We start from the raw sequence: 26,577 nt of genomic DNA on the forward strand, positions 1-26,577 counted from the left end.
GCCCCCCCACTGTCCCCCCCCCCCCCCCTCTCTCTCTCTCTCGTTCTCTTCTTTTTTTCCCTGTTATTTCCTTTATCTTCTACTCTTGAGATCACAGATCAGTCTTTATTATTCAGTGTGGGATGCGGTGGTCCGTTCCTAGTCAATTATCCTCAATGATCTTTACCTTCTCCTTCCCTGGGGCAGCTATTTTAAACCCAAGGCTTTGGTTCTTGACAGTATGGGCCTCTTTTGCCAGTTGGCCAAGGGGGAGCGTGAAGGCTCGAGCTGAGATTTAAAATCAGCTCAACTGTCTATGTTCCTCCTGGTTGTTTACTCTGACGCCATGAGTATGGTCTGCCTGTGACTGTTGCCAAAGCTGTTGTGGAAGAGCTTGAACTCAGCTCTTCGGAATCTGTACATGTTAACTCCATCTTTGTGCTTTCCCAGAGACCCACTTTCTGCCTTGAGGAGGTAAATTTTACCAGACCAGTGTTAAAGGTCACTAACCTTCACTGCCCAGCCAGCTAGCACTTGTTGGGCTTCTCCCTCAGCTGAATCCTGCTAGCTAGGTGCCATACAAACAAAACAAAACAAAAAAAGCCCAACTCGAATATAGCCCTCTCCCAAGTTTTGGACCACATGGAGTAAAGGTTTATGTAAGCAAGAGTATTTAGTGCCAGGCAATGGGTACCAGTAGGACACAGATAGATAAAAAGCTACAGGAATAGATGTGAACTAAAAAGAGAAGTTATGGACTCTGAAAAAGTACCATGTTTAGAGTTCACGATATAAACAATATTCTTTTGTGCCACTAAACTTAGTGGCAATGCATCAGTATACAGTGCAGCTGTTCATTAATAGTAGATCAACATCCATAACTGATGTAATGAAAGAAATATTTTAAAACAGATTTTGTTTTTTCCACTTTTTCCTATGTAATATATTCTAATTATGGTTTCCCTTTCCTTTATCCCCCCTAGTTCTCCCCTCCCATTCAGATCTACCTCTTTCTTGTCTCTCATTAGAAAAATCATATGGAATTATATATATATATATATATATATAATGTCATAAATTAGTGTTATATATAATAAATAGATAATTAAAAACATAATTTACAATAATAATGTATTAATTATTTAATATGTAATTAATATTACTATAACAATATACATTATATAATTAATGTTGTATAATTAAAATTATATGTTATATAGTAGTATAACTATAACAATAAACATTATATAATTAATTAATGTTGTATAATTACATATATATATATATATATATATATATGTAACACACTAGAATTGCATCAAACAAACAGAAGGAAAAGAGTCTAAGAGAAGGCCCAAGAAACAGATACCCACTGCTTTGCCTTCTTGGGAATCCCATAAAAACACTTAACTGCAGCCATAATATACACAAAGGATCTATATAGTAAAAAGGGAAATGAAAAAAATGAGTAAAGTAAAATTAAATTTAAAAATATTAAAATTAATAAAAAAGGAAGATCGCTGACATAAGATTATGAGACAAGGTAACTCCAAAGATGCTGTTCTGTTGGCCATTTACTGCTGGCTGGCATGCAGCTTACCCTTAACGGTAGCTAGTTTCCCCTGTAAGACACCCTTGGAGGAAACTAAAGTTTCATTTGCAATGGTTATTCATTGGAGATTGATTCTGGATTAGGGGTGGGGATGCGTGTCTTTAGATTTTGACTATTAATTGAAGTTCTGACTATAATAAATTCATAACAAATGCATCAAAGACATAAGACTGTAGTATAATTTTAAGATTAACCTATTAGTTCACCCTATGTTGTTACACACTACTTCTTAAGAATTGATGCACTTTTAGTGTGGGATACAGTAATCCCTGCAGGGAAAGCCAAAGTTTGTATCAACCATAGCCCACAAATCTATGTAGATAGATATATAATGTTTGTGGCAAGTGGATGAATTGTATTCAGTTCTTTTTAAATTAACCCTTTGAACCATGCTGAATATACTTCAGCAAGACTCTTAGAAACTGGATGACATCCTATTTATTCTAAGCCTTTCTGTGATATTGAACAAAAAAAAAATAGAAAGTACTGGTTGTTTTGGGGTGGTATAATCTACTAGGTAGTTTTGTTTCTGTAGCCATATAGAGAACAAAAAATAAGTTACTGTATTTCAATATTGTAATTAGCTTTTATCAGATCATTTGTTCTTCAGTAATAACTAAATATGTTTTGATGCTTTAAATCTAATCATATGGCATAACTAGAGAGTTACGTCAGTGCAGCAATGGATGAAAAGGTTTGCCAATAATGTGATGAGTACTACTCTTATTAATAGAGTTTATAGCAATATGATTTATTGTTGGTATCTTTGAACATGAAGTATTTTGTATTTATAAAATCAACCTACCATCATCATTTCTAAGGATAGTTTACTAGCATGTTTCTCTTTAGGTGGCTGTAAACCTTTTCAGATCATAGACTACTCCAACATCTTTCAAACCCTAAAATTTGAGCACACCACTTTCACATTATATTTTTTTCTCTGAAGGAATTAATAGAATGTTCTTGGTGCTCTGGAAGTTTCTGTATATTTTCATTTTGAGAGTAGAAGTCAGGGGGAGCTAAGATCAAGAAAAATTAATTTATTATCTATCATATTCTAAATATCCTTAGAAAATTTCTAATTTAAAACAAATAATCCTTTCAGAATCCCGCTATTGATTTCTAATGAAGTTAATGAATCAAAGATAGGATTAGAAAAATGGGAGTCTATAGATACATTTTGATTGGACTTCTAATGTTTATATTTCTTATGATTCTTTGATGTACTTGTATTAAAATTTTGTTGTCAACATTCAAAATTCATTCTAACTATCATAACATGCATCCTTAAGTCTGTTCTTAGATACTCTGGCCTCTGCTTTTTCCAGACCTTGTCACCATCTCTCCTCCTTTTGTTTCTTTAAGTTGATTTTTATTCTATCTGGAATTCTCTGCTCTGAGAGTTAAGGCTATCTGCATTCCCATATTGAAGCCTCACTACAATCCCACCTTTACTTTGATGCTTGCCCAATACCTCACTTCTCCCTGCTCAGTGCTGAGTGCCTTCATTTTATTTCTCCATTTTCTTTCTTTCCATAGAAGATTTTGTCTCCTAATATTTCGCGAGATTTACTTTTACATGTTCAGTATCTAAAGTTTCTCTTCACAATACATTATATGCAGTATTTATTTTCATTTCTTTTCTGCTAGTGTCTGACAGACAGTAGGATTACTAATAAGCAGGTTACTCACAGAGTAACTGCCTAACATACACAAAGCAGTGAGTTTGATCGCCAGCCCTCCCACCCCAAGAATCAAGGAAGAAAGAGCAGGGAATTGACATGTTTAGTAAAAAACTAAAATGAGAGATGACATTTTTATGTTGCATGACTTACCTTTAATGTTAAATATATAAAATGTATATGAACTATTAATTGATTAATTTGAGTTATTTTTCTTATGTCTGTCTTTTGAATGCCAAACTTCTCCTCTAAGTAGTTACAAACACAACCTTATTTAAATTCAAAGATCAGAAGGATCATTGAATCTTACACTAATAAAAATCAGATAAAAGTTGCAGATTACATCAATAATAAGTACCTCATATAGAGGAATGGATGTCATTGATTTTACAGTGGAGCTTTATAACCACCCAAGTTACCAAACACAAGCATATTATCCTCATGGATATCATCAGAGAATGGAAACCTGAGTTGGTTATGATTTTATTACTTCAGGCAAGATATGCACATACCTGTGGATAGTAAAGCAAACAGATGCTCGTCAATTAGGAGAGTATTAGGTGTGCACCCTTGGCCACTGGTACAAGTTTATCTTCTAATAGTACATGTTTTGCACTGTGTATAAAAGGAGTCAGATGACACATGTGTGGAGCCACGCCAGTCATCCATACTATCTACTTAGAAACAAATCACAAACTCTTTGACATTTACTAAGGAAAATATTATAAGTTGAATAGTAAAATATGAATTATTGGTTTTATTTACTTGACATTTTTAGGAAACATTGTCTAGCAGTACCCAACACTGACAAAAATGGCCACTTTGGTCACTATCCAGAAACTCTTTTTTCTATAATCTCTTAAACTTTTCCATTTTATTTATGCATCTTTTGAGTATTTTTAGATTTGCAACACTATTATGTGATAATTCTAGTCAAACAAAACAAAATTTATATTTAAAATTATTTTCTATATAATATAATTGGTATTTACTATTGTGTAATACCTTGTGTCATAATTAAAAAATGAGCAACTTAAAATATTTTATAAAGTTGCAATTATTAATTTCACAACATTAAAGTTAAGGTAGGACAACTGAGCTCTGTATTGAAATTTCAATTACAAAAAGGCATTCTTACTCTTCGATTTGGAAGCCTGCCAACTAGAGACTTTATCAGGCAGCCAGGGCAGCTGACAAGTCACTCAACGGGGAACTGCTTGCTAAGATATGTCTTCAGGCAAATTTAGCCTTCCTAAGGTTTGTTCTTTGTTTCTGTTTTGTAGAGACTACTCAATAGTTTTAAATTAAAGTTACAGAGAGATGCATAATCTAAAACTCAGTGAAATTTCTACTATTGATTTCACTCTCTGTGCTTCTAAGTGAGAAATTAATAAAGGCTTGGGACATCTTTATTTCCAAAGTAAGTGGTAATGGAGAGTATCTTTACTTTCTTAAACATATTATGTCCTTTATTGATGAATGTATTTTTCATTGATTCTGTTATCTTTCAATTAATTTCTCAAATTCCTTATTGCTAAATAATCTTGGCGATGTTGCTATAATTATTTTTCATAGTAGTGAACTGACATGATTTAAAGACCTACTGTAAGAATAAATGCCTATGTGTTTAATTGCTACTTACAAGCAATGAGTAAATGTTGAACAAATACTCTCCCCCCCCCCCCCCCGGCATCCCTGAGTACTGCTTCAATTTCTTTAAGCGACTTTTTTTGCTCCTGGGAAGTATGAAAGCAAAAGGGATAGCTTCCAAAGAATTAGAAAGACGGTGCACATGGGGCCAGAAACAGGAGCTCTGTCCACTGGCTGCCCTTGGACATGTGTGGTGAGCAGGAAGCCACTGGGTAGGTTTCATATTTTTCAGAAGGATAGATCTAACTAAGAGAATACAGTAGAATCAGGTTCTCATTTCCATTGCTCAGAAAAGGTCTGTGGAAGAGAAGGAGTCAAGCATGATTCTTGGCTTTACAAGTCTGTTTGGTCTCCCATTGTGGTGATTCAGATAGGTAGGTAATTACCAGATTCCTGAGAAGCAAATTTTGCTTGTGGATTAAAAGTGGTAGTGGAATCAATGCATTTGGTCAGGGAAGCAGAATTTAAGACTTATTCCAGCTGCTTGCTCTGGATGATCTTGTTTACAAGAGTTTAAAATGTTAGTGTTTGCATAAATACCTCACTCAGACTTTAAGTAACTCAACTTACCAAAGCATATACTTTACGTGTTTCATGGCCACTGCTGGTCTAGCAATGTGGCTTTGCTCCTTATAGCTACCTTGAGAAATAGTCTTGTTTGGAAGGATTTGACACTTGCCTTCTTATTAGAGGACAGGCACTAAGAACTGACACAGTTGTTCTGGTGTCTCTTGACATCAGACCCGATGTACCCCCATGTTTTTGGCATTTAATGAGGTAATTTGTAAGTAGCCATAACTCTCAAGTTAAGAAAACTTCAGGGTTTGGTACTGCCACTGGGTGAGTATAATCAAGAATCAGATTATATAAGCATAATTTTATTTAATAGAATGAAAAAAATGCTTCAAAGCAATTAGTGTTATGAGCCATGATTCTTCTCATTGCTGTATTTTGTTAGTGTATGTGTGTGTGTGTGTGCGTTTTATGTACGTGCTTATTTTGGTGTGTGCATCCATGCATATATATGTGGAGGCCAAAAGGTCAATGCCAAGAGTTTTCCGCTTTATTTTGAAAGACATGCCTATCACTAAATTGAGATCATCAACACTTGGCCCCACTGATTGAACAGTGAATTCCAAGTATCCTCATTTCTCTGCTACAATAGTAAGCATTGCTGATGCAGACATGTACCACCACACCTGGCCTTTATATGGTGTTGGGACCCTGACTCAGTTTCTCCTGCTCACACAACATGTACTTTACCAGCTGACGCATCCCCTCAGCCTTCTCCTTTGTTTGTTTTTATTAACATGTGAAATTGGAATGTATGCATAATTAATAATGTTCTTGGTTAATATGGACCATCAATGGAACTTACAGTTTTAAATATCTGAATACTCACTGGGCAGATTTCTTAATATATGAGAAAACCTGGCTGTAATTAGAGAATAGAATTGTTGAGCCAAGAACTCTATTGTTAATAAAGTAGTAAAGGCCATTTATGCTAAAAGAAAAAGATTGTTAGATGGATAAATCATAAAGTTAGAAAATGTGCTTATATTCTTTGAAATATGTTCTTTCCTGAACCATCGATACTTAAATGCTACATTTCTCAAAAATTTTAAGATCATCTTAATTTCTCATAGAAAAGTCAAGAAGGCAAAAATGAATTAACTAAAATATAGACCATACAGAATTACTTAGTTATTCTCCTGACCTACACACATTTATTAAAAGCAGAAGCACACACTGAGAGAGGCAAACTCAATGGAGTCAGTCATTATGAGGGCAGTGTGATGTTTTCCTGCACAGACCCAGGGCACATAAATCAGCCACTCCATGGAGCTGCTTGATGCCTTGAGACATTTAGCAAGTACTAAATATCCGAGGCTGAATGATGCCTGGCACGACATACTGTTACATAGTAATCATTTCTATTCATAAAAGAGAAACACTCTACACTAATGAATAAAAATATAGTGTAGGTAATTCAGAAACTCAGAAGTCAAAGTCACTTATTATTATTTGCAAGTATTGTGTGCTATGTACAACTTCATGATGTATGCATTAATACAACTAGCAACACAGTAGCTTTTTTTTATAGCATATTAACTATAAAAAATCAACACATGAGGAATATATTGCTTTGTAAGACAGCAACAGCTACTGCATCATGAGACCAGGGAAGATGATGGCAGTTTGTCAGCTGCATTATAATCACAAGGGATTACCATTATATGTTAACTCTGCCATTGATCAAATGTTCTCATGTGGTCCAGGACTCCACTTCCTTTTATTTGTACAAATATATATTTTTAAATGTGTTATATAGTATGTCCTCTACATTAAGTCTATATGTTTACATGTCTCCCAATGCTCTTCATGAATTGTTCACACCATCATTTGAGTACCCGGTGTTCTGTAAGTCAGTTAACTCGCAACTTTTGACAGGAGTTGAGGTTTTTCTAGCTTCTCACTATAGCAAGTTCATAACTAACCTCAAAGTATATGTCTTAGCAAATTGATCTGAAAATTTTGTAGCACATATTTTTGAAATTGAGTTACGGATAGAAAGTAATCTCTTAGCTCATCTCCGTCCTTTTAAAACTTCTCAGTTGTTGGGCTGCTCTCAGCCAGGGATACTGCTCATGTGGCTCTGCCTGTCTAGAAAGCTCCATTTGCCCTATCAAGCTGACACTCAGGACCAGTCCACATGATAAGGAGAAACTTGATCCAAGTTCTTTACCAAGTCACCAGCAGCCTAAAGAATATCTTCAGTACAATTGCAGAAGGAAATTTCCCAAACTTAGAGAAAGAGATACTTAATCAGGTACAAGAAGTCTACAGAACATCAGAAAAACAATACCAGTACATGTTACAAAAAATTCACTATATGATATAGTTAAAATATTATAAAACCCAAGTAGAGAATATTTAAAGCTGCAAGGAATAAAAGTGAAGTCATGTGCTCAGGCAGGTCTGTTAGAGAACATAAGTTTATCAACAGACAATTTTAAAGCCAGGTAGGCCTGAAGAAATTCCAAGTCCCAAAGACCACATCTGTCTGCACATATTTTTATACCCAGAAAAACTACTGAAACCAAAGGAGAAATAAAATATTTTCATCATGAAAAGAAATTAAAGGAATATTTGACTACTAAGCCACACCCATAGAGGATACTAGAGGGAATGCTTGAATGTGAATCTGAAGATTACAAATACATCTTATAAAATAATATAACATAAAAGCTGTGTAGGCTAAGGGGAAGCCTCAATTGGTCTGTCCAGCTCTCAACACTTCTTCACAATATATTTGAGACAGGGTCTGTCACTGAATGCGACCTCACAAACTGACCAGCCTGGCCAATCAGAAGTCTCCAGGAATTCTTCTGTTTCTCCTTCTCCAGCTCAAGAACTAGACACTTGTGCCATCATGACCATTTTTTGTTTGTTTGTTTGTTTGTTTGTTTGTTTGTTTGCATCAATGCTGAGAATCAATCCTTATGTTGGCTAGGAAGTACTTTTCTGACTGAGCCCTCTCACCTGTCCTTATTTTTTGAGGTACTGGGCATAGTTAAGCCATAAAATCAGGGAAAGGATTAAGCTATTACAATATATATTTGCACAATATATAAAGTTGGAATGAGAAGCGATCCTCAGGCTGTGGCAGTGCTATAACGAACATGACTCAGAGTCCCGTTATGCTTGTCTCTCCTTTACTTTATTCTCATCCTCAAACCCTTTGTAAGTTGATTATTCCAGTTCAAGAAGTTGCTAAATGGACTATGTTCTTAGCAACCCTGGACTCTAGACTAGCTATTGTTCTTTAAGAGGAGTCAAATGATTCTCTGCAGGTGAGGTAGGAGTCAGGCCTCAGGGGTCTTTTACCTTTTATCAGTGGTTCAGTTAGAGACAAAAATAATGGTATGGTTCTGGAGCTGTGGGACGAGGAGGAAGTGAAGTTTTCGGGTCAAAGTAAAATTTCAGCCTCACTGGTTGGCCAGTTGTACAGTTTTGTCAAGTGTTGTTCGAACCTACTGATTGGCTGTTTCTACAGCTTTGGTACAGCTTTCTTACAGCTTTGAGAAGGTTGCTGTTCTATTTAATTTACATCTTTCTCCAAATGACTCTCAAGATAGAGAACTGTTGTTACTATTTAACATGTATATGTGGGTCATTAAGTAAATGGTAGCAATTATTTTTAATACTAAATACAGATATACACATAGACTTTTGTCTTCCCTACTTATTCTCAATTTAATGACTAGTTTGCAATCTTAAATGAAGTTGGTTTGGTCAGATAGAGTTGTATTGATAGGAGCTGAAGTGCCCTTTTTCCTCTACAACAGTGAGATTTCTTTCAGTTTAATTCTTGAGTAACTAATAGCTTATTACATTATTTTGATGATACTTCAGTGATATTAAAATGGAAAGGCATGAGATCTCATTCAAATCCAGTAGTATTACATTTTTATTAATACAACCATTTTAATATTGTAGAGATTATTTATGATATGAAATGGCCCACATTTATTTCTTTCACCAGTTTCTTTTTACATGCTCCATACCCTTACCAATATGTCCTATAAGTCTCTTTAGCCAGGTGTGCTGAATTTTGAAACCTGGGCTGTTGATGAAAGAGATCCTTGAACTTTAAGGAGCACACAGAATGTCTTTGGAGAGCTGGCAAAATAACTGGTGGAAGCAGGCTATTGTCTGGCATAGGCCACACTCTGGTATGGTGAATGTGGGATTGAGAATTTATAATCTCTGAAAGGTTCCTGAATAATGCTAGTGCATTAACCAGAGAAAAGTCCATGATAACCACTGACATCAATAGATGGAAGTCAGTTTCCAAATAATAATTTTCAACATAGCAAGTATGTAAAAAAAATCCACTTATTTATACACTTATTTAACTTTAGAAGTTAATATTTTAAGATGCCAACTTTGGTGTTGCCTTCATGAGTACCCCAAAATTTTTAATAAATTCTTAGTTCTTTTGACAATTTTATACATATCTAAAATTCATTCTGATTACTTTTCCCCTATTCAATCCTGTCTTATTGACAGCCCTATCAATCTGCCTTCCCTCTAACAGTCTTGTCCCCAGATTTATGACTCTAGGCTCTATTTTTGTCCTATTTAGTTTAACCAAGCCTACCAGTGTAACCAATGAATAATGACTACCCAGTGGAGCTAAAGGCAGTGACCTCCCCTATCTCTGAATCTATTTGTTGGAAATATGTCAGCAGTGAGGGGTAGGTCTCCCTGACGCCCTCTCTTCCTTACATGCTAGGCTCTTATCTTCTTCTTGTTCTGATCCAATACAGTTATCTCAGTAATTGAGAGTTTATGGTTACATTGGCTGTTAATTGCTCAAAAGATGACATTCTTTCATTTTTTTCTAATCTCTGGCTCAAAAATGTTTCTGCCCTTCTGCAATGTGTTCTTAGCCTTAGAGGGAATTGTGTAATTTTTTTTTTTTTTTAGAGCTGAGTACTCAACTTCCACTTACTCTTAGAAATGTGTGCCATCTTAAGTGTTCATTAGCCATAGTTCACTAGAAAAAGATAACATTCTGATTAAGACGAAGTGAAATTGTCTATGGATATACACATATGCATTTAGATGGCAATGCTATGACAACTCACATAAACAATTGAATTAAGTTCTTCCCTAGGACCCACAGCTTCTTCCCCTGGCATGGCTTTTTAGTTGGTTACAATATTAGATGTGGCTTTCTCCCCTCAAATCCAATCAGAGAACAGTTGTTTATCCCTATAACAGTCATACTACAATTGTACAAATGGATACATCTTGCCTGGCACCTTCCTATTATACTTTATAGGGTTTGTAGCTAGGTAAGTCTTTTCTCTCCAGCAACTGCACAGCCCAATCTAGCACTATGAAGACTAGTTGGCAGGGAGTAAGCCGCGGGATCAATTGTAGCCCTAAGTGTTTCTTAAAATAATAATTCCTTTTATGAAAATTGCTATAAATATTAAGTATATATTCAACATAATTTACTGTGTTTGTAAATAAAAAGGATCTTGGATCTCTATTCTGCTAGTTTATAGGACAAATAGGCACTTAAGTCTAGAAATAAACTTTAAAATTTGACAAAGTTGTAGAGTTTTCAAGTATAGTTTATGGCTTTATTTTTGTTCCTTTTTCTTTTTCCTCAGCATAGTTTGATATGAATCAGCTTAAGGGATGTCTTGGAGATAGCTTTAAAACATATTAGAGCCACTTTACTTCAGCCACTTTGTTTTTAACATATAGTAAAACTGTAAAGAATGATTAGGATTTAAGTAGCACTAAATAAAAAAATGCTTGCATTGGGGAAAACAGCATTTTGAAAATGTGCTGCCTTCTCCTAACATCTAAAGCCCCAAGAATGTAAACAAAAATAAAGGTCAAGAGAGCAAACAAATATATAAGTAATGCTTTTTCTGGCTCACTGTAATTTTCAAACTTAGCTTGTGAATGTCAATTAGCTCAAGCAAGTCTTGCAGATAATGTCAGCTGTCAGTCATTCCTAGGTAGTGATGTGTGAGGTTTGCCAGCAGGTAAAGGATCAATTTAATGATGAAGGATATAATGAGGGCTCAGAAACCTCAGGACTACTTCTCATCTCTGGTAAATATCTTCCTACAAGGGAGATTAATAAACGAAAAGAAATGTCTCATTAAAATTTATTTCAAATTAGTTCATTTTTAATAAATTATATGTTAAAGCATTAATCTTTTAATGTTGAATTTTTAAAATTCATGTAAATGACCAATGATCTACCATTTTCCCAACATGATTGATTGTTAAACACAACACTTATAAGAAAGAAGCCCCAAATTCACAATAAAATTTTGTTTTAAATTGAATTATGTCAGTTTTCATGAGATGTATGACAAAGTCATATGACAGACTCTGAGTCCACAAAGTATTCAACCTAATAAAATTTATTTTACATATCTATCAACAATATGTAGTTTAAAAATATTTTCCATTACTGTTTCACTAGGTATTTTATCTTGATACTAGAGTGAAGAGAATTGTCTTATATCTTTAGTTTCCTTACTACATGTAAAATGTTTAATTTTATTTATCAAATATAGTCATTTGTAGTAATGTCTTCATCATTATTCCATCTTCCTTTTGATTTTTTCTAGTTACTCACCCATATATATATCCAACCATCCATCTTTATCCTATCAACATAATCATAAGCATCATTAATAAAGTTACGTCAACTCAGACCTAACTCTCTCATCTATGAATATAATTATGGTTTATGAATTAATGAGAAATGTATGCTTTTGGTTTTGATAGTTTTGTTACTTATCTCTTCACCTTAATATCCTTTACATATTTCACCTCTAGCTTTTAAATATTATATTTTTTGTTTGTTTGTGTGTAGGTGCACATGCTTGTGCCAGTATGTGCATATGTATATGCATGCAGATGTAGAGTTTAGAAGTTCACCTTGAGTATTGCTCCTCCAGCCAGATCTGTGAAGTTTAGTGCTGACAACATGACAGTAATCTCCCTTGTAGCCCACCACCCACCAGAGGTAGTGGAAAAGAAAGGATACGAGGAAGTGGACCTGTTTAGAAAGGTTCTTTGGAGAAACTCCCATCTGTTTTGTCTGGCAATCGGCAGTTCAGTTCATAGGTTAGCAGTGGCAACTCGATCCACTTGCAAATACTTCACAGATAGAATAGCAGTCCAGCTGGGTAGAGTCAGGATAGCAATTAGGAATCAGCAGCATTGGCACTACCTAGCAGAGACAGCCAGGCCTCAGCCTCTGCACAGTAAGCAGGAGGGACCACGAGGAATGCCAGAAGTTCTCGGCTGTGCCTCTCTCAGGGAAGTGAACATCAGTGTGGATCTCTCATGAGATCCACAAGCATTGCACAGCTAGCTCTATAAGCAAGCCAAGCTCAGCCTCCATCAGTGTCTGGTGAGGCCAATGTATACCCTCCAGATATCACATGTCCTCCACGGGGCTTGCCTCAGCATGTGCTTCTGTCTCAGCTGACATCACTCTGCCAATTAGCCCGAGTCTGAGAAAGAAACTGCAGCACATCACCAGAAGTTTTTATGGTGCATTTTTGTATATGGAGTCTTGACAAATGCAGCTCAACTACACAATGTAAGGTGGACCAATACATGCATGTCATTAGCAAAGAATCCTTCATCAATTGTTCTTTTACAAGCTTGCTTTAGCAGAACATCCTCTCTGCTGTGTCTGCTTCAGCAAAACATTCCTTCATGAGTCTGTCTTAGCTTTTCACACTTGTTTCTACTTTAACCAAAGGTTCCTTCACATGTTTGCCCCAGCAAAGTGCCATCCAACACAGCCGTCTTTCCAAGAAAGTCTTAAACTTTCCACTTCATTAATTAATTGGAAAAAAGAAACCATGGTAAATAGCTTGGCTAACTATACATTTCAGCTCCTGAGTAATGATGGAGAGGCCTGGTTTTCAGAACTGAGTTTTGCTTCATATAGGGAGACTCATGCTCAGAAATTGTTATTCATTTAGTCTGGGCTAGGACCAGGGATTGTGGTATTTTTAATTTAAACTGTGAAATGATTTCAAGTGACAGAGTTGAGAGCCAGTAGCTACTGAAGCTATTCCTGAAAGCTTAGCTTGCCTTGCTGTTGTCCCTTGTCAGAAAAAAAAAAAAAAAAAATGGTGATGGCTAGGGAGCCTGAAGGGCTAGTTGAAACCTTTACTTCCTTTTTCTGTCTTCTATGCATTCTTTATTCATGTATTTTACATTGACCTCCCTGTTTCTGCTTGACTCTTTGTTGGCTTACATTTCCTGGAATGCTGGTTGGTTAACTTGAGTGTTAGCTCTTACCTCTGTGAGTGCATGCATGTTGACCCAGCATTACTATAACTAGATCTTGCCTTGGTTGTTTTTGCAAATCTTCTTTCAAATAGCTCTTAGTTTTTGTTTACGTATTCTTACTTTCATCTGAGTTAGAAACAGGTGACAGGACTTGGTAACTATTTTTTAAATGCTCTGTTTGTTATCTCCATGTAGTTCAGTAACAATGTTCATGAAATTGATGCATATAAGTATTTTTAAGGAATAGAGTTTTATGTGTACATGTGTGTATACTTACATTGTTAACATAGTGCGATACATGTGTGTACTTAGAGTGTTAACACAGCACAATGCATATACATTGATATATTTCTTAAGAAATATCTGTGAAGAGCTATCATGCTTTTGTCAATATTTGCTTCATTTGAATTATTTATACTTCTGAAATTGTGCTTGTGCCTTAAGAAAATTAATCAATGCAGTACTGTTTTATATACAGTAAGCTTTGTTAGTAGCATTGAATACCACCAAAGAGACAAAACTAATAGAATGTATACAAAATATGACATTTATAATTTTTACAAAACATATTGATGTGTCACATAAAAATGTGACTTTGTGATAGTGTTACACGAAAACTTCAAGATGAATTAAGATTAGGAAACTTCAGTATTCCACTCTTACCAATAGACAGGTCATGCATACAAAAACTAAACAGAGAAATAATGTCATAAATCAAATGAACCTAGTAGGCATCTGCTGATCATCTCACCCACACACGAAAAGATGTACTTTCTTCTCAGCAGCCACTCATGGTACTTTCTCCAAAATTGAGCATGTACTAAAACACAAACTAATTCAACAGATATAGGAAAATTGAAATAATACTATGCATCATGTCTGCTCCCCATGTATTGAAGGTGGATATTATCAATAGCAGGAACATCAAAAAGTATAAAAACTCATAGAAACAGAACAAATCACTACTGAATGAAAATGTGGCAAGACAGTAATAAAAAATAAAATGTTTTTAGAATGGAATACAAATGAAAACACAATATATCAAACCTGTGGGACACAGTGAAGGTAGTTATAAAACACAAGTTCATAGCATTAAGTGCCTTCATTAAAAAACTGGAGAGATCTCATATTAGTAGCTTAACAACACACCCAAGCATGGGTACCCATGCCCAACATTACCTGGACCTCATGATCTACAAGCTGGATAGCTCAAAGTCCTAGGGTAGAATCAAACACAACTGAAAAAAAATCACTATACTCATTAATTGGTACCTGGCCCAACTGTCAATCAAAGATGCTTCCTACAGCAGATAATGAGGGTTTATGCCTAGTCTATTTGCATCTTGTTAAGCTGTGTTGGGTTGATATTACTGGGAGTCCTGACTTTTCTCTGAAGGGAAAAGGAGGAAGAATGGATCTGAAGGAGAGGGAACATGAAGGAGTCACTGGGAGAAGATAAGGGAGGGGAAGTTGTGGTTAGTTTTTATGGTATGAGAGAAGAATAAATAAAACAAATAAAACAAAATTAAATAAAGATCAAACAAGCAATTTAAACAGTCACATAACGCCTAATGAGATAGAAGCAGTAGTTTTAAGTACAATTGCCTCCCCCTAATAAAGGGTCAGAATAGATTCTACCAAACCTTCAAAGAAATAATACCAATACTCCTGAAATTTATTTGAAAATATAAGCTAGAGAAACATTTTAAGCTCTTTTTAAGATACCAAAGCCACACAAAAAAAAGATTCCTCAAAAATAAAAATTATAAACCAGCATTCTTTTTGACTGTAGATGCAAAAATTCTTATAAAAAACTTACAAACTAAATCCAACAATACCATGATCATGCTAGTTCATCACAGAGATGCAAGATGGTTCAACACACATTAATTCATTACCTTAATGTGTCAAATAAGCAGATATGAGACAAAAATTACACGGTGATCTCATTAGATGCAGAAAAGGCCTTTGACAAAAACCAGCATTCCTTTGTGATAGAAGTCCTTGCATACAAAGGGCATATATCGACATAATTAAAGCAATTTACATCAGTCTTCCTGCCTACATAAACCTATACAGGGAGAAGCACAAAGCATTTTCGCTAAAATGAGGAAGAAGACAAAGGGTATCCATTCTTTCTGTATCTAATCAATATTGTATAGAGTTTTAACTAGAGCAATGAGTCAACTGAAGGAGATCAAGGGGATATAAATAGGAAAAGAATGATATGATTTCATATATAAAAGAAGACATCAGAAAATAGGGAGATTTTCATATGTTCATGGATAATTAGAATAAATAGTTTGAAAATGGCCATTCTACCCAAAGTGACCTACAGATTTAATTCAATTCCCATCAAAATTACAACACAATGCTTCACAGAAATGTATAAAAGTACATTTTAAACTTTATGTAGAAACACAAAAAGGCCAGGACAGCCTAAACAATCCTGAATAATACAAAGTTTAGAGATATCACTAGCCCAGATTTCAAATAATTTTACAGATCAATAGTAATAAAAATAGAATTGTGTTGATATTAGAAGTGTTGATTATTAAAATCTAATTGAAGATCTAGACCTCCAAATATTGTATGTTTTCTCTTATATGTGGTTGTTAGCTTTTATGCTTTCTATATGTGTATTATAATCTGAAGAACCACAGAGTTTAGCCACTAAGTAACATATTAGCAGGAGGGGAGGAAAGGCTCTCCAAAGAAAGGAGGAAAGAATATAACCGTATAAGGAGAGACAAAGACAAAACTGGAATGGGAGAATTGAATAGGGAGGAAAAATGCAAGGGGTAAAGGAAGAAGTAATTGAGGACAACTAACGCTAAAGGCTATTTGAAAAACCATAAGGAAACTTACTGTTCAAATGCTTCCTAAAACATACACAAACATGAAAAGAATCTAAATGGAGTCACCAAATACTAGGGAGACAATGCTCCAACTAGACTTCGTATCTCACCAAATGAAACTTCCAATGCCTGGGATAAGTTACATCATGCTTAGTCATGGGCTGAAAGTAAACCCCTAAATATCACAGGCTATGCCAAGGTCATTAGTTACTCTCTACAAGATTGTAAAGCTCTATTTATGAAGATAACACCTATGCCATCACACACACACACACACACACACACACACACACACACACACACGAGCTTGTGCCTAACTAGAAGATTTGCCTGTTTTCCCTAGGTAGCATACACAGCTACAAACTGTGCAACCTATAACAGTGACCTGCCTGCAAGATATACTGGTACAATACAGGCACAAGTGTCATGAGTGTAACCAACCACTTTTTAAAAATAATTGTATTTAAGACCTACTCTATGAGATAAAACCAATATTTTTTTAAAAATTTATTTATTTATCTGTTTATTTATTTATTTTCAAATCGTAATTTTTACTTATTCACACAGGGTTTATAAACAGAAAAAGGCAGGGCATGGGGAAGGGGATGACACTGGAGCGTGGGTGTTCAGGGGGAATACAGATATCTTTCAGAACAGGGTATTGGCTGAGTGAAGGTTCAGGGGACAAGTCGCTATGGCTCTGCCTATGATTCACTTGTCCTTATCTAAGTTGGTATTATCTGCCATGGCTACCTATTTACAAGGTCTATGATTACTCAGGATTGTAAATTTCCACAAAAGCTGCCTGTTTACAATAGCTTATAGCCCTCTGTTTCAATGTTTTTCTACAGAGACACAAGACTTGATGTTAGTATGCGTGTATAGGCCTATTGCTGATTTTAGGCCTATGGCTGATTTTAGGCCTTCAGTGTATAAGCAGGGCTGCCCCTGACATCTCCTCCCTTTTCTAAGTATAGAAGGGTTGTGGCGATTCTAATCTTGCGAAGGCGGGGATAGTGGCCTGACCTCCAATAATTGAAAGGGACTTTGTAACGGTTCCGGTCCCCCTGTCGTTGTCCAGTGAGGTATGAGGGCCATACCCATCCCGATGTCTTTTTCCTAGAGAAGGGATACTTTTGACATCAACCTCTATGCAGTCAGGCTTGTTCCTCAGGGAACCCAGAGAGATATTTTTAACTTTTATTTATATTCCCTTGCCAAGAATTCAGATCGCCAGTCAGAGGGGGTTCTGGGTGGCCCCTCTCTGGGAAAAGCGAAGGCGAAGAAATTAAATAGTTCACCCAAAATGTGAATAGTAACTATATCTTGATATGAGACTAGAATTTATTTTTTTCTGTGTAGTATTATGAAGTGTGTGAAATTTGTATATATTCTATAATAATACTTATTACTTTGTTATTCAGAAAACAATCCCACCTACAAGGTTAATATTTTTTTCGCTCTCGAATATAACATCTGTGAGAGCATAAATTGTTACTGGCTTTGTTCATTGGTAGTTTTACCATGCCATGAATATTATTTGAGAGAGTATGGCTTTTAGAAATATGATTTGAAAAAAAATGATTAAGTATAAAAATAAATATATTGCTCCATTTCTAATGATGATTTTAGGAAGTAGATACTGTAGAATTAGTGTGTGTGTGTGTGTGTGTGTGTGTGTGTGTGTGTGTGTGGTTTTAAAGAGTTAATATATAAGCTATTAAGGATTTTGAATACCTATCTTTACCTTGTCTTCACTGAGAGTACATTCCTGTCTTACGGAGTTTGCTTGACCCGGAGAGGGTTAACTAACAAATGGAGGTACGAATTCTAATGCTTGGGATTTGAAGAAGTCTAACAGAAATCTTTTACTATTGGCAAGTACCTTTAAAGTAATCCCATTTCCTTAAATGTAAGCAAGAAAACCATAATTAACCTGTTAGCAAGTGACATTTTGCTATCCATGAAAATATAGGCATATCATTTGCATAAGACAAATGTACTACATGAATCTTTAGGCTTTGACAGCTAGAATGGAATTGATTCAAGGTTGAATGATTGTCAAAAAATGACAATTGACAAATCATGAGATATTAAATTGTATTTCACTTTATCCACAAAGGGAAGGCGCTCAAGTAATTTTTAGTATGTATGCAACTTAGAGCTAAATTCTGCCATGAAAACAAATTAATGTCTTATTTTAACTTTTGTCTTTCTCCCATATTTTCCCAAAGTTGCAGTAGGATATGAGAAATTGATAGTAAAAGTCATCTGTAATATTTTTGTTGGAATTGAGTGTTAAGTAAGACAGTATCAATGTGTATTGCTAACAGAGAGCTTTATCTCCATTTCCTCCTCCACAGGATTCAGAATTTCCTGTAGATATGCAACCAGATCCAAACTTGACTGCATGTATGGAAAACCTTTCTGCCGCAAAATTTGACTACAAGCTAAACAATATTTTCAGACTTCATGAACTCCCAGTGAGCTGGTAGGATGCTGAACATTTTCTTAATGCTTTTGAGATCTTGCTGTCCTGTCTAAACTGTGGTGGTCTTTAACTATTCGTAGCATATGAGATTTACCCTCACCCTGTGTGTCAATAGCTACTTCAGCTACTCACAGCAAAGAAAGAATCTACTTATAGTCTCTGGAACATTGCAGTCTAATTGGTTTAGGCACATGGTGGCAGTGTAGACTAAGTGCATTATTGTGATTATTACTGTTGAGCTTATAGTTCCAACTTACAAGAACACACACGGTTTTAAGAGAGTTTCCAAGAATTATTTAAATCCAAGATATGAGAATCTATGGATTTTAATTATTTTCTTGATTCTAGCAATGTACTTTTCAGGTAATGTAATTTTTAATTTGCTCTTCTTGAAGTCATAATTTCATGAACTGTAGACACATTGATTTAAAGTAAAAACATATTATGTGACATTTATTAAAATATAATTGCTTTATGAATCTGAACATTTATATCTATACATACAGAAAATGTATTTTTATATCTTTTGCCATTGATAGGGTTGGTAAGGTTGGCTTTTTTTTTTATAAGAATGTTCCTGTCAATAATCTATGAATATAAAATAAAACTTTGAAAAACTTAAACTTCAGTAAATACTGTTTGACAATAATCATAGGTACTAATTTTAGCTTAGGTAAGTAGCATCACAGTCTTGAATTTTTACATATAATCTAAAATATATGCAATTTTTCCTCAAGAATTTATGATTTGGGTAATAAATGTAAGAAAAAGAACTGTCATTATTTATAAACTTCTTCAAGAAGAATATCTTCAAGAGTAATATCTTGTGGTATTGTAATTACATCTATTTTATCTGTAGTTCTTCTCTTTTTCATTTGAAATGTGTCTGTTGCTTTTGATGATATTATGATATGTGATGTGATATGTATACATGTATGTATATATGTACATATATATGTCACATAGTTATATACATACAAACATGTGTATATATATCACATAGTATGGTATATAAATGCATATATATGTATACATATAACACATATGAGATATATTATGGTATATGAATATATATGTATCTTCATATAGGAACATTTATGTGTATATATATGCATACATATATATGTGGTTACTATTGGATTATCTTAAAAAACAAGAATGTTTTATATGATGTTTTATGTATATATGGCATAATAGATATGATTTTAATTACATGATTAATGCCCATAGGTCAATGAGTGGAAATTTCTATTAACATTTGAAGAGAATCAAAAAAATGATGCATTCATCCCTTATGGCTCTAATTACATTAGGATATACAGCTTTGTGTGTGTGTGTGTGTGTGTGTGTATTTGTTTGTGTGTATGTGTCCCTGTTTGCATATGTATTGCTTTGGAAGAAAGGTTGTAAATTTCATTAAATGTCATTTAACTATATATGATTCTATATGCTGTTTCTTATATCAGCAAGCACCATCTATAATTTTATTTTATAATATAAAACTATTTTTCACATATTTTACTTATACTTCATCAATGGGTATAATCTGACTTGTTATAAAAAGAGACCTAGTTATTTTAGAATTGGATTTTAAGAATTTTCTACAGTACACTCTAATCAGCCCAGGCAATGGCAAGAATATGAAAATTTTATTTGATAATAAAAAGAGAAGAGATAAATCACTCTTTAGGAAGAAATACTCCTGTTTGAACAAGTGTCCAATAGTCTGTGTTCCAAAGACAATATATGTATTGAGTTCTCTTTTTCTCTTTTTCTTCTTTTATTGAACACACACACACACACACACACACACACACACACATTCTGATTATGGTTTTCCCTTCCCTTACTCCTTCCTGTTCTTTCCCACCTCCCCTCCCATCCAGATCCATAAATTTTCTGTTTTTCATTGGAAAACAAATAGTCATCTAAAGGAACAATAATAAAGTAAAATAAAACAAAAAGAAGTTGGTATAGGAAAACAACATAAAGAACAAAAACCAGCCAAAGAAAAAGCACAAGATATAGGCACTAAGACACATGTATTTTCACACACAGGAATCTCATAAAAACAGAAAACCAGAAGGTATAATATACTCACAAAGTACCTGTAAAGTGAAGGAAACAAAAGAAAAAATGAATGAAAAAAAGAAAAGAAAGCTTGATTCAGCATTATGAGACACGACTCCCCAAAGGTGCAGTTGGGTGATCGTTGACTATGCTGTCCATTCAGCCTATGCTTAATAGTGGATTGTTTCTCCAGTGAGAATCCCTTGGAGAAACTGAATTTTCCTCAAGAGGTTATTCATTAGAGAGTGCTTCTGTGTCCAGAATGAGGATGTGTTTCTACTGCTTTCAGCTCTAGGAACTCATTCAGTGCAGACCTGTGCAGCCTGTGCATGCTGCCACAGTCTGTGTGAGTTCACATGTGCATTAGTCCTTCTCTGTTCAGAAATCCTTCTTGCTTTTGGCGTCGTCAATCCCTTCAAGCTCTTATACTCTTTCTGCCTCTTCTTCCATAGGCTTCTTGAGGCCTGAGGCAGAGGGATTTGATGCATACATCCAGTATAGGACTGAATGTTCTAAGATCTCTTACTCTGTGCACATTGTTGGCTTATGGGCTCTGTATTTGTTCCCATCTGCTTCAAGAGGAAGCTTCTCTGATGATTGATGAGCAAGGCACTGATCTATGAGTACTGCAGAATGTCATTTGGAGTAATTTTTAAAAATTCCTTTAGCAGAACAGTAGTATTTGGCTTTTCCCCTTGGTCCTTGTTGTATCTAGTCCCAGGATTTTGGCCATCTAGCAGTGTCAGCTATGGGTTCCTTCTCCTGAAATTGTACTTAATTCAAATCAGATACCAGTTGGCCACTCCCACAAGCTTTGTGCTGCCATTGCACCACCATATTTTTCAGGCAGCTCACAATTTTAGATTGAGGTTTAGATATAGGTTAGGTTAGTATTTACCTATGTCCTTTGGTAGCATGCAGAGCATTTTTCAGTGCCATGAACAGTAGTCCATAGTCACGAAGGCTCTAGAAAGGTATAAGCTCTACTTTTCCTTGTTCAGTGAATTGTACAAGTGTTGTCATGAGCAATAGGGTAGCTATTAGTTTGTGGAGAAAAACCAATAGCCTTGGCACTAGTAAGGCTATTAGCATTCAGTTTTAACTTGTGGTCTCTTTAATCTAAAATGAGAATTCCAGGCTCTTTCAGAAGACAATTTTTCCCATCTTTTCATGTTAATTTAGTTTTCATTGATAGCAATTTTGTTTCACTTACTCATATTTCATCTCATATATTAATAGTTAATTAATTATATTACAATAGAAAACCTTGCCTCAAAAAGACATTTGATAATAAACTATTTGATTCTTCATAGTCACCTACATTAGCTTTGTAGTGGTTCTGGGCATGACCACTGAGCTCAAGCAATTATATATAGCCAGCACTGCTGGCATGCTTTATGAGGAGAAAGAGTTGATCGGTTAGGAAATTAAGTGGAAATTAAAGGAAAAGCCTTTATTCAATGAAATAAGAAAAAAAGAGAAATGGTTGCTTTGTCAAAAACAAGAGTCCAGATTTCAGGTTATGTTATTTCCAGCATCTACAAAGCCAGCTGCCCCATAACCACTAGTGCAGCCCGGGGAGAAATTTCGTTATCTTTGCTAGCAATTTTATTAGGAGAGAGGCTCTGTCTTTATGGCTTAGGCAGTGGAAAGGTGAACCAGTAGAAAGAATGGTGGTTAATCTAAGGATGACTTAAATCAAGTTGCTGCTTTGGGACAACTCATTTAGGGGTTGTCTGCTTTATTGGCAGTCTGTTCATTCCTGCTCCTGGTACCACCATTTCTTCCTTGCTTTGTGTTGATGTGGTTCCCATCTATTTTATCCTATTAACCCTTCCTGTTCATTCTGTTTTAACTATCAGTCTTCAGACAGCCATAAAATATAATTCCAAAGTAATATTTAGTGTTTCTCTAGTTTCCCCAGGTATGAGGGAACTGGAGAGATAGATCAATGCTTAAGAATGCTGCCTTTGCTGTTCTGAAAACCAGAATTCAGACAGCAAGACACACTTAGGAAGCCGACAGCCTGGAAACACATCTAACTCCAGTTCTGAGGGATCCCCCTTTATCTTCCACATCATCCTTTAACCTCCACAAGTACATTTGAGCACAAAAGTGTACATGCATGTGCACACGCATGTACACACACACACACACACACACACACTAAATGAACAAATGAAAGTTAAAAAGTTTTAAAAAATGTGATAAAACTGCTCTGTGGTTAAGAGTATTTGTGGAAGTATGTGTACCTGAGTTCTAATTCTCAGCATCCATGTACAAAGCTGGTTGTGACCAGCTCTTATAATCCCAGGACTGTGGGGTACAGGGACAGGAAGAGTGCTGTGACTTGCTGGCCACCAGCCTAGTTCCAATTTCAGTGAGAGACCTTTTCTCAAAGAATAAAATGGAGTGTGGTAGCACATAAATTAGGATCCTTACACTTGTGTGTATACATGTGTGTACGTGCACGTGCACACACGCATTTAACATAAAATAAGTCATTACAACACTTCTCAATGACTAGAAATATAGCTGCTATGTTTCAGAGCAGTTGACTAAGCTGCCTACATGAGGCCCCAGGTTCGATACTGCAGTAAAATATTTTTTGGTTATTGTATGCTTCTTTAGGCAAGAACATTTTTCTCATTGATCAAGAGTTAATTTTGCTTTTGTTTGTCAATATCAGTGGGACATGTTATTAAGCTATAGTTTTTAGGTTTCTTAACTTTGAAATATAACAACAGTAGTTGCATGACCTTTAATGCTGAAAAGGACAGAAAAACAGATAATACTAACAATGTTTCAATGAGCACTAAAGAAAAGATTCACTTTATTTATATGCATTATCTCTGGTCATAGTCTCTCTGTCTGTAACAGACACAAATAAACAGATGAGAGACAGACACACATACACACACACACACATACAAACAAAATACTCAGACATCATAAAAATTACAGGATTTGATTCAGATATAGTTTAAGATGAAAACAATAAATAAACCTACACATTGTTTCAGGAAAATTCTAAAGGAAAAAAATCTCCACTTTTACATCTATGCATATAATTTGTCAGTTATATAAAACCAGTTAACCAATGATTTAGGGTAAAGTCTTATTTTTCCCTCTTGAGAATCATGACCTAGGATAATTGCTTTATAGTTAAATATTAAAATAATTAATTAGATTGTATGTAAGTGCAGAAAGTGCTAATTATGTATTCTTTTTCTAGGAAAAATAGATATATCAAAACATATTTTTACTTTTTTTAATCAAGGTCACAATAAAAACACATATTAAAATCCAGATAATTTAAAAATTCTTAATGTCTTAGTAATTTGGATTTTTATATAGTGCAATTACATAGGTCAAAGAACCAGAAGGGTTTTTAATTAGACTAATTCTGAGTAGTTTCAAGTTCTGGTTTAGGTATTTCTACTACTCTTACAGATGTTTGAATGGTTCCTATCCACCTAAATAATGCCCTTCAATAATGCACATCAGTTAAAAACTCCCCTTTTGTCTGGAGAACTGGGTTCTAACCATGTTCTGTCCCAGTGTCCTGCTTTCTGATGAGAAACATGACAAAAATGCAGACTCATCGCAATCTCATTTATTCTTGACCTTCTTCCCACACTGGAGATGCAATTTGCATTGGTTTCTCAATGTGCTGTATGACAAGGAAGAGCAACCTCTACTCAGACAACTTATGAAAGAAAGGTTGACATTTTGGCTCATGTTTGAAGGTACAATCCATCATGATGGACAAGGCATAGTGGGAGGAGTTTGAGATGCTGGTCACATGACATCAGCAGTCAGAAAGCAAAGAGAGGTGAATGCTTGGGCTCAGCTCTGGCTTTCCCCTTTTCTTCAGTCCAGGATTCTAACTCTTGAATATTATCTTTTATATTCACTGGATCTTTCCAAATCAATTTACTGAATCTAGATAATCCCTCAAAGACACAACTCGACAGTGGTTTCCATGGTAACTAAAAAATCCCAAGAAGGTGACAACCAAGACTAACCCTACCACCTCCCTCTTCTGAAACTTCTTTTTTATCAGTCACTGGCTATTTTTTTATTACCTACCTGTGGTCTAGTCACTCATAACTTCTCATTTTCTTCACCAGTCAGGTACTGCTTAAGCAGTTGGCTACTCCTGTATTTCTTCCTGAGATTTCAGCTCTGTTAGTGTCTCCTGGATTTCCTCTTGACTCCCATGATCCTTCCTCTTAGCTTGTCCAGTGAACTGCTTCTCTTGAGTCAGATGTATGGTTAAAGGACTGCCCCTTAAGACCAACTCTTAGCTTCATCTTTTCACTAAGTATGTTTCTCAGTTGGTATCTTCTATGGCTCTTAATTCCAAGTAGTAATATCTTGACATTTTCACTAAGTTTGAACTTTTTATACGATTCTCCAGCTCTCATGTCCAAAGAAGAAATTTGTGTTACCTCAGAAAGCCTGGTCTTCTCCTAATCTCTATCTTCATAAAAGAACCACTGTGTATAAATAAATATCAGCTAAAGTCCCACAAATAATTTTGATTCCTCAGTCTCTCACCCTACAAATTCTACTATTAAATGTCCCAGTCAGAGATGAAGATGAAGCTCAGAGGTAAAACAGTTGTCTCGAACCTTGGATCCACTGTAGGAGAAGTCTCCCCGTAATTCTGGTAGTTCTTTGATTTAGAACTAATTTATGATTTTCACTATCTATCTTTAATACTAGTAGTCATCAAACTGCACAAAAGGCTAATAATTTTTCCCACCACACTCAGTAATATCATCTCTCCCATATTGCATTTATTTCACAGGAACTAAATGAGTGTTAGATAATGTAAACTGGGTCGTGCGAGCTCCCACTTAAGTACGTGCTGCACTTGCCAGGCTCGAGATGAAGACTGTGCCTTCTTTGTAGACACATGATCTCTTCCCTTCCTTGGTTCACACATGGCAGTCGTTTCTGTTCTGCAGACACTCATTGCTGCACCATCACATGAGCCCTTCACTCGATGGAGAGTGTCAGGATTCCAAGTTTTGCACATCTGCTTCATTCCTACTGTTACTCAAATGCCACCTACTCCCAGAGGCAGTTCTACCAAAACATAACTATTTTATCCCTCATTCTACTCGCTGTCAGTGCTTTCATTGTGGTTATTTTAAAATGACATTTCAAATACTATTTTATTTACTTATGTATATGTCTATGTATCTTTATGAGCATATGCACACATATGTGAATGGAGATAGTGTATGCTCGGAGGCCAGAAGAGGGAATTGATTCCCTTGGATCTGGAGTCTTGGGCATTTTGGATACCTGGCTTATTTTGTAGCTGTTGGCACCAGAACTCTGCTTTTCATGATTATGCAAAAAACA

General features: G+C 35.3%; 1 protein-coding gene across 1 annotated transcript in view; it reads left to right on the top strand.

The window, feature by feature from the left end:
• The window catches only part of LOC114619818 (sperm-associated antigen 16 protein-like), a 184,903-nt gene that overhangs the window by 115,667 nt on the left and 42,659 nt on the right, over positions 1-26,577 (top strand). The window contains exon 11 of the mRNA XM_028765743.1: positions 19,001-19,128. Coding sequence (XP_028621576.1) covers positions 19,001-19,128 — 128 coding nt within the window. The remainder of the gene's footprint in view (positions 1-19,000; positions 19,129-26,577) is intronic.

This window comes from Grammomys surdaster, unplaced genomic scaffold, assembly GCF_004785775.1.
Source record: "Grammomys surdaster isolate TR1022 unplaced genomic scaffold, NIH_TR_1.0 165, whole genome shotgun sequence".
Classification (NCBI taxonomy): Eukaryota; Metazoa; Chordata; class Mammalia; order Rodentia; family Muridae; genus Grammomys; species Grammomys surdaster.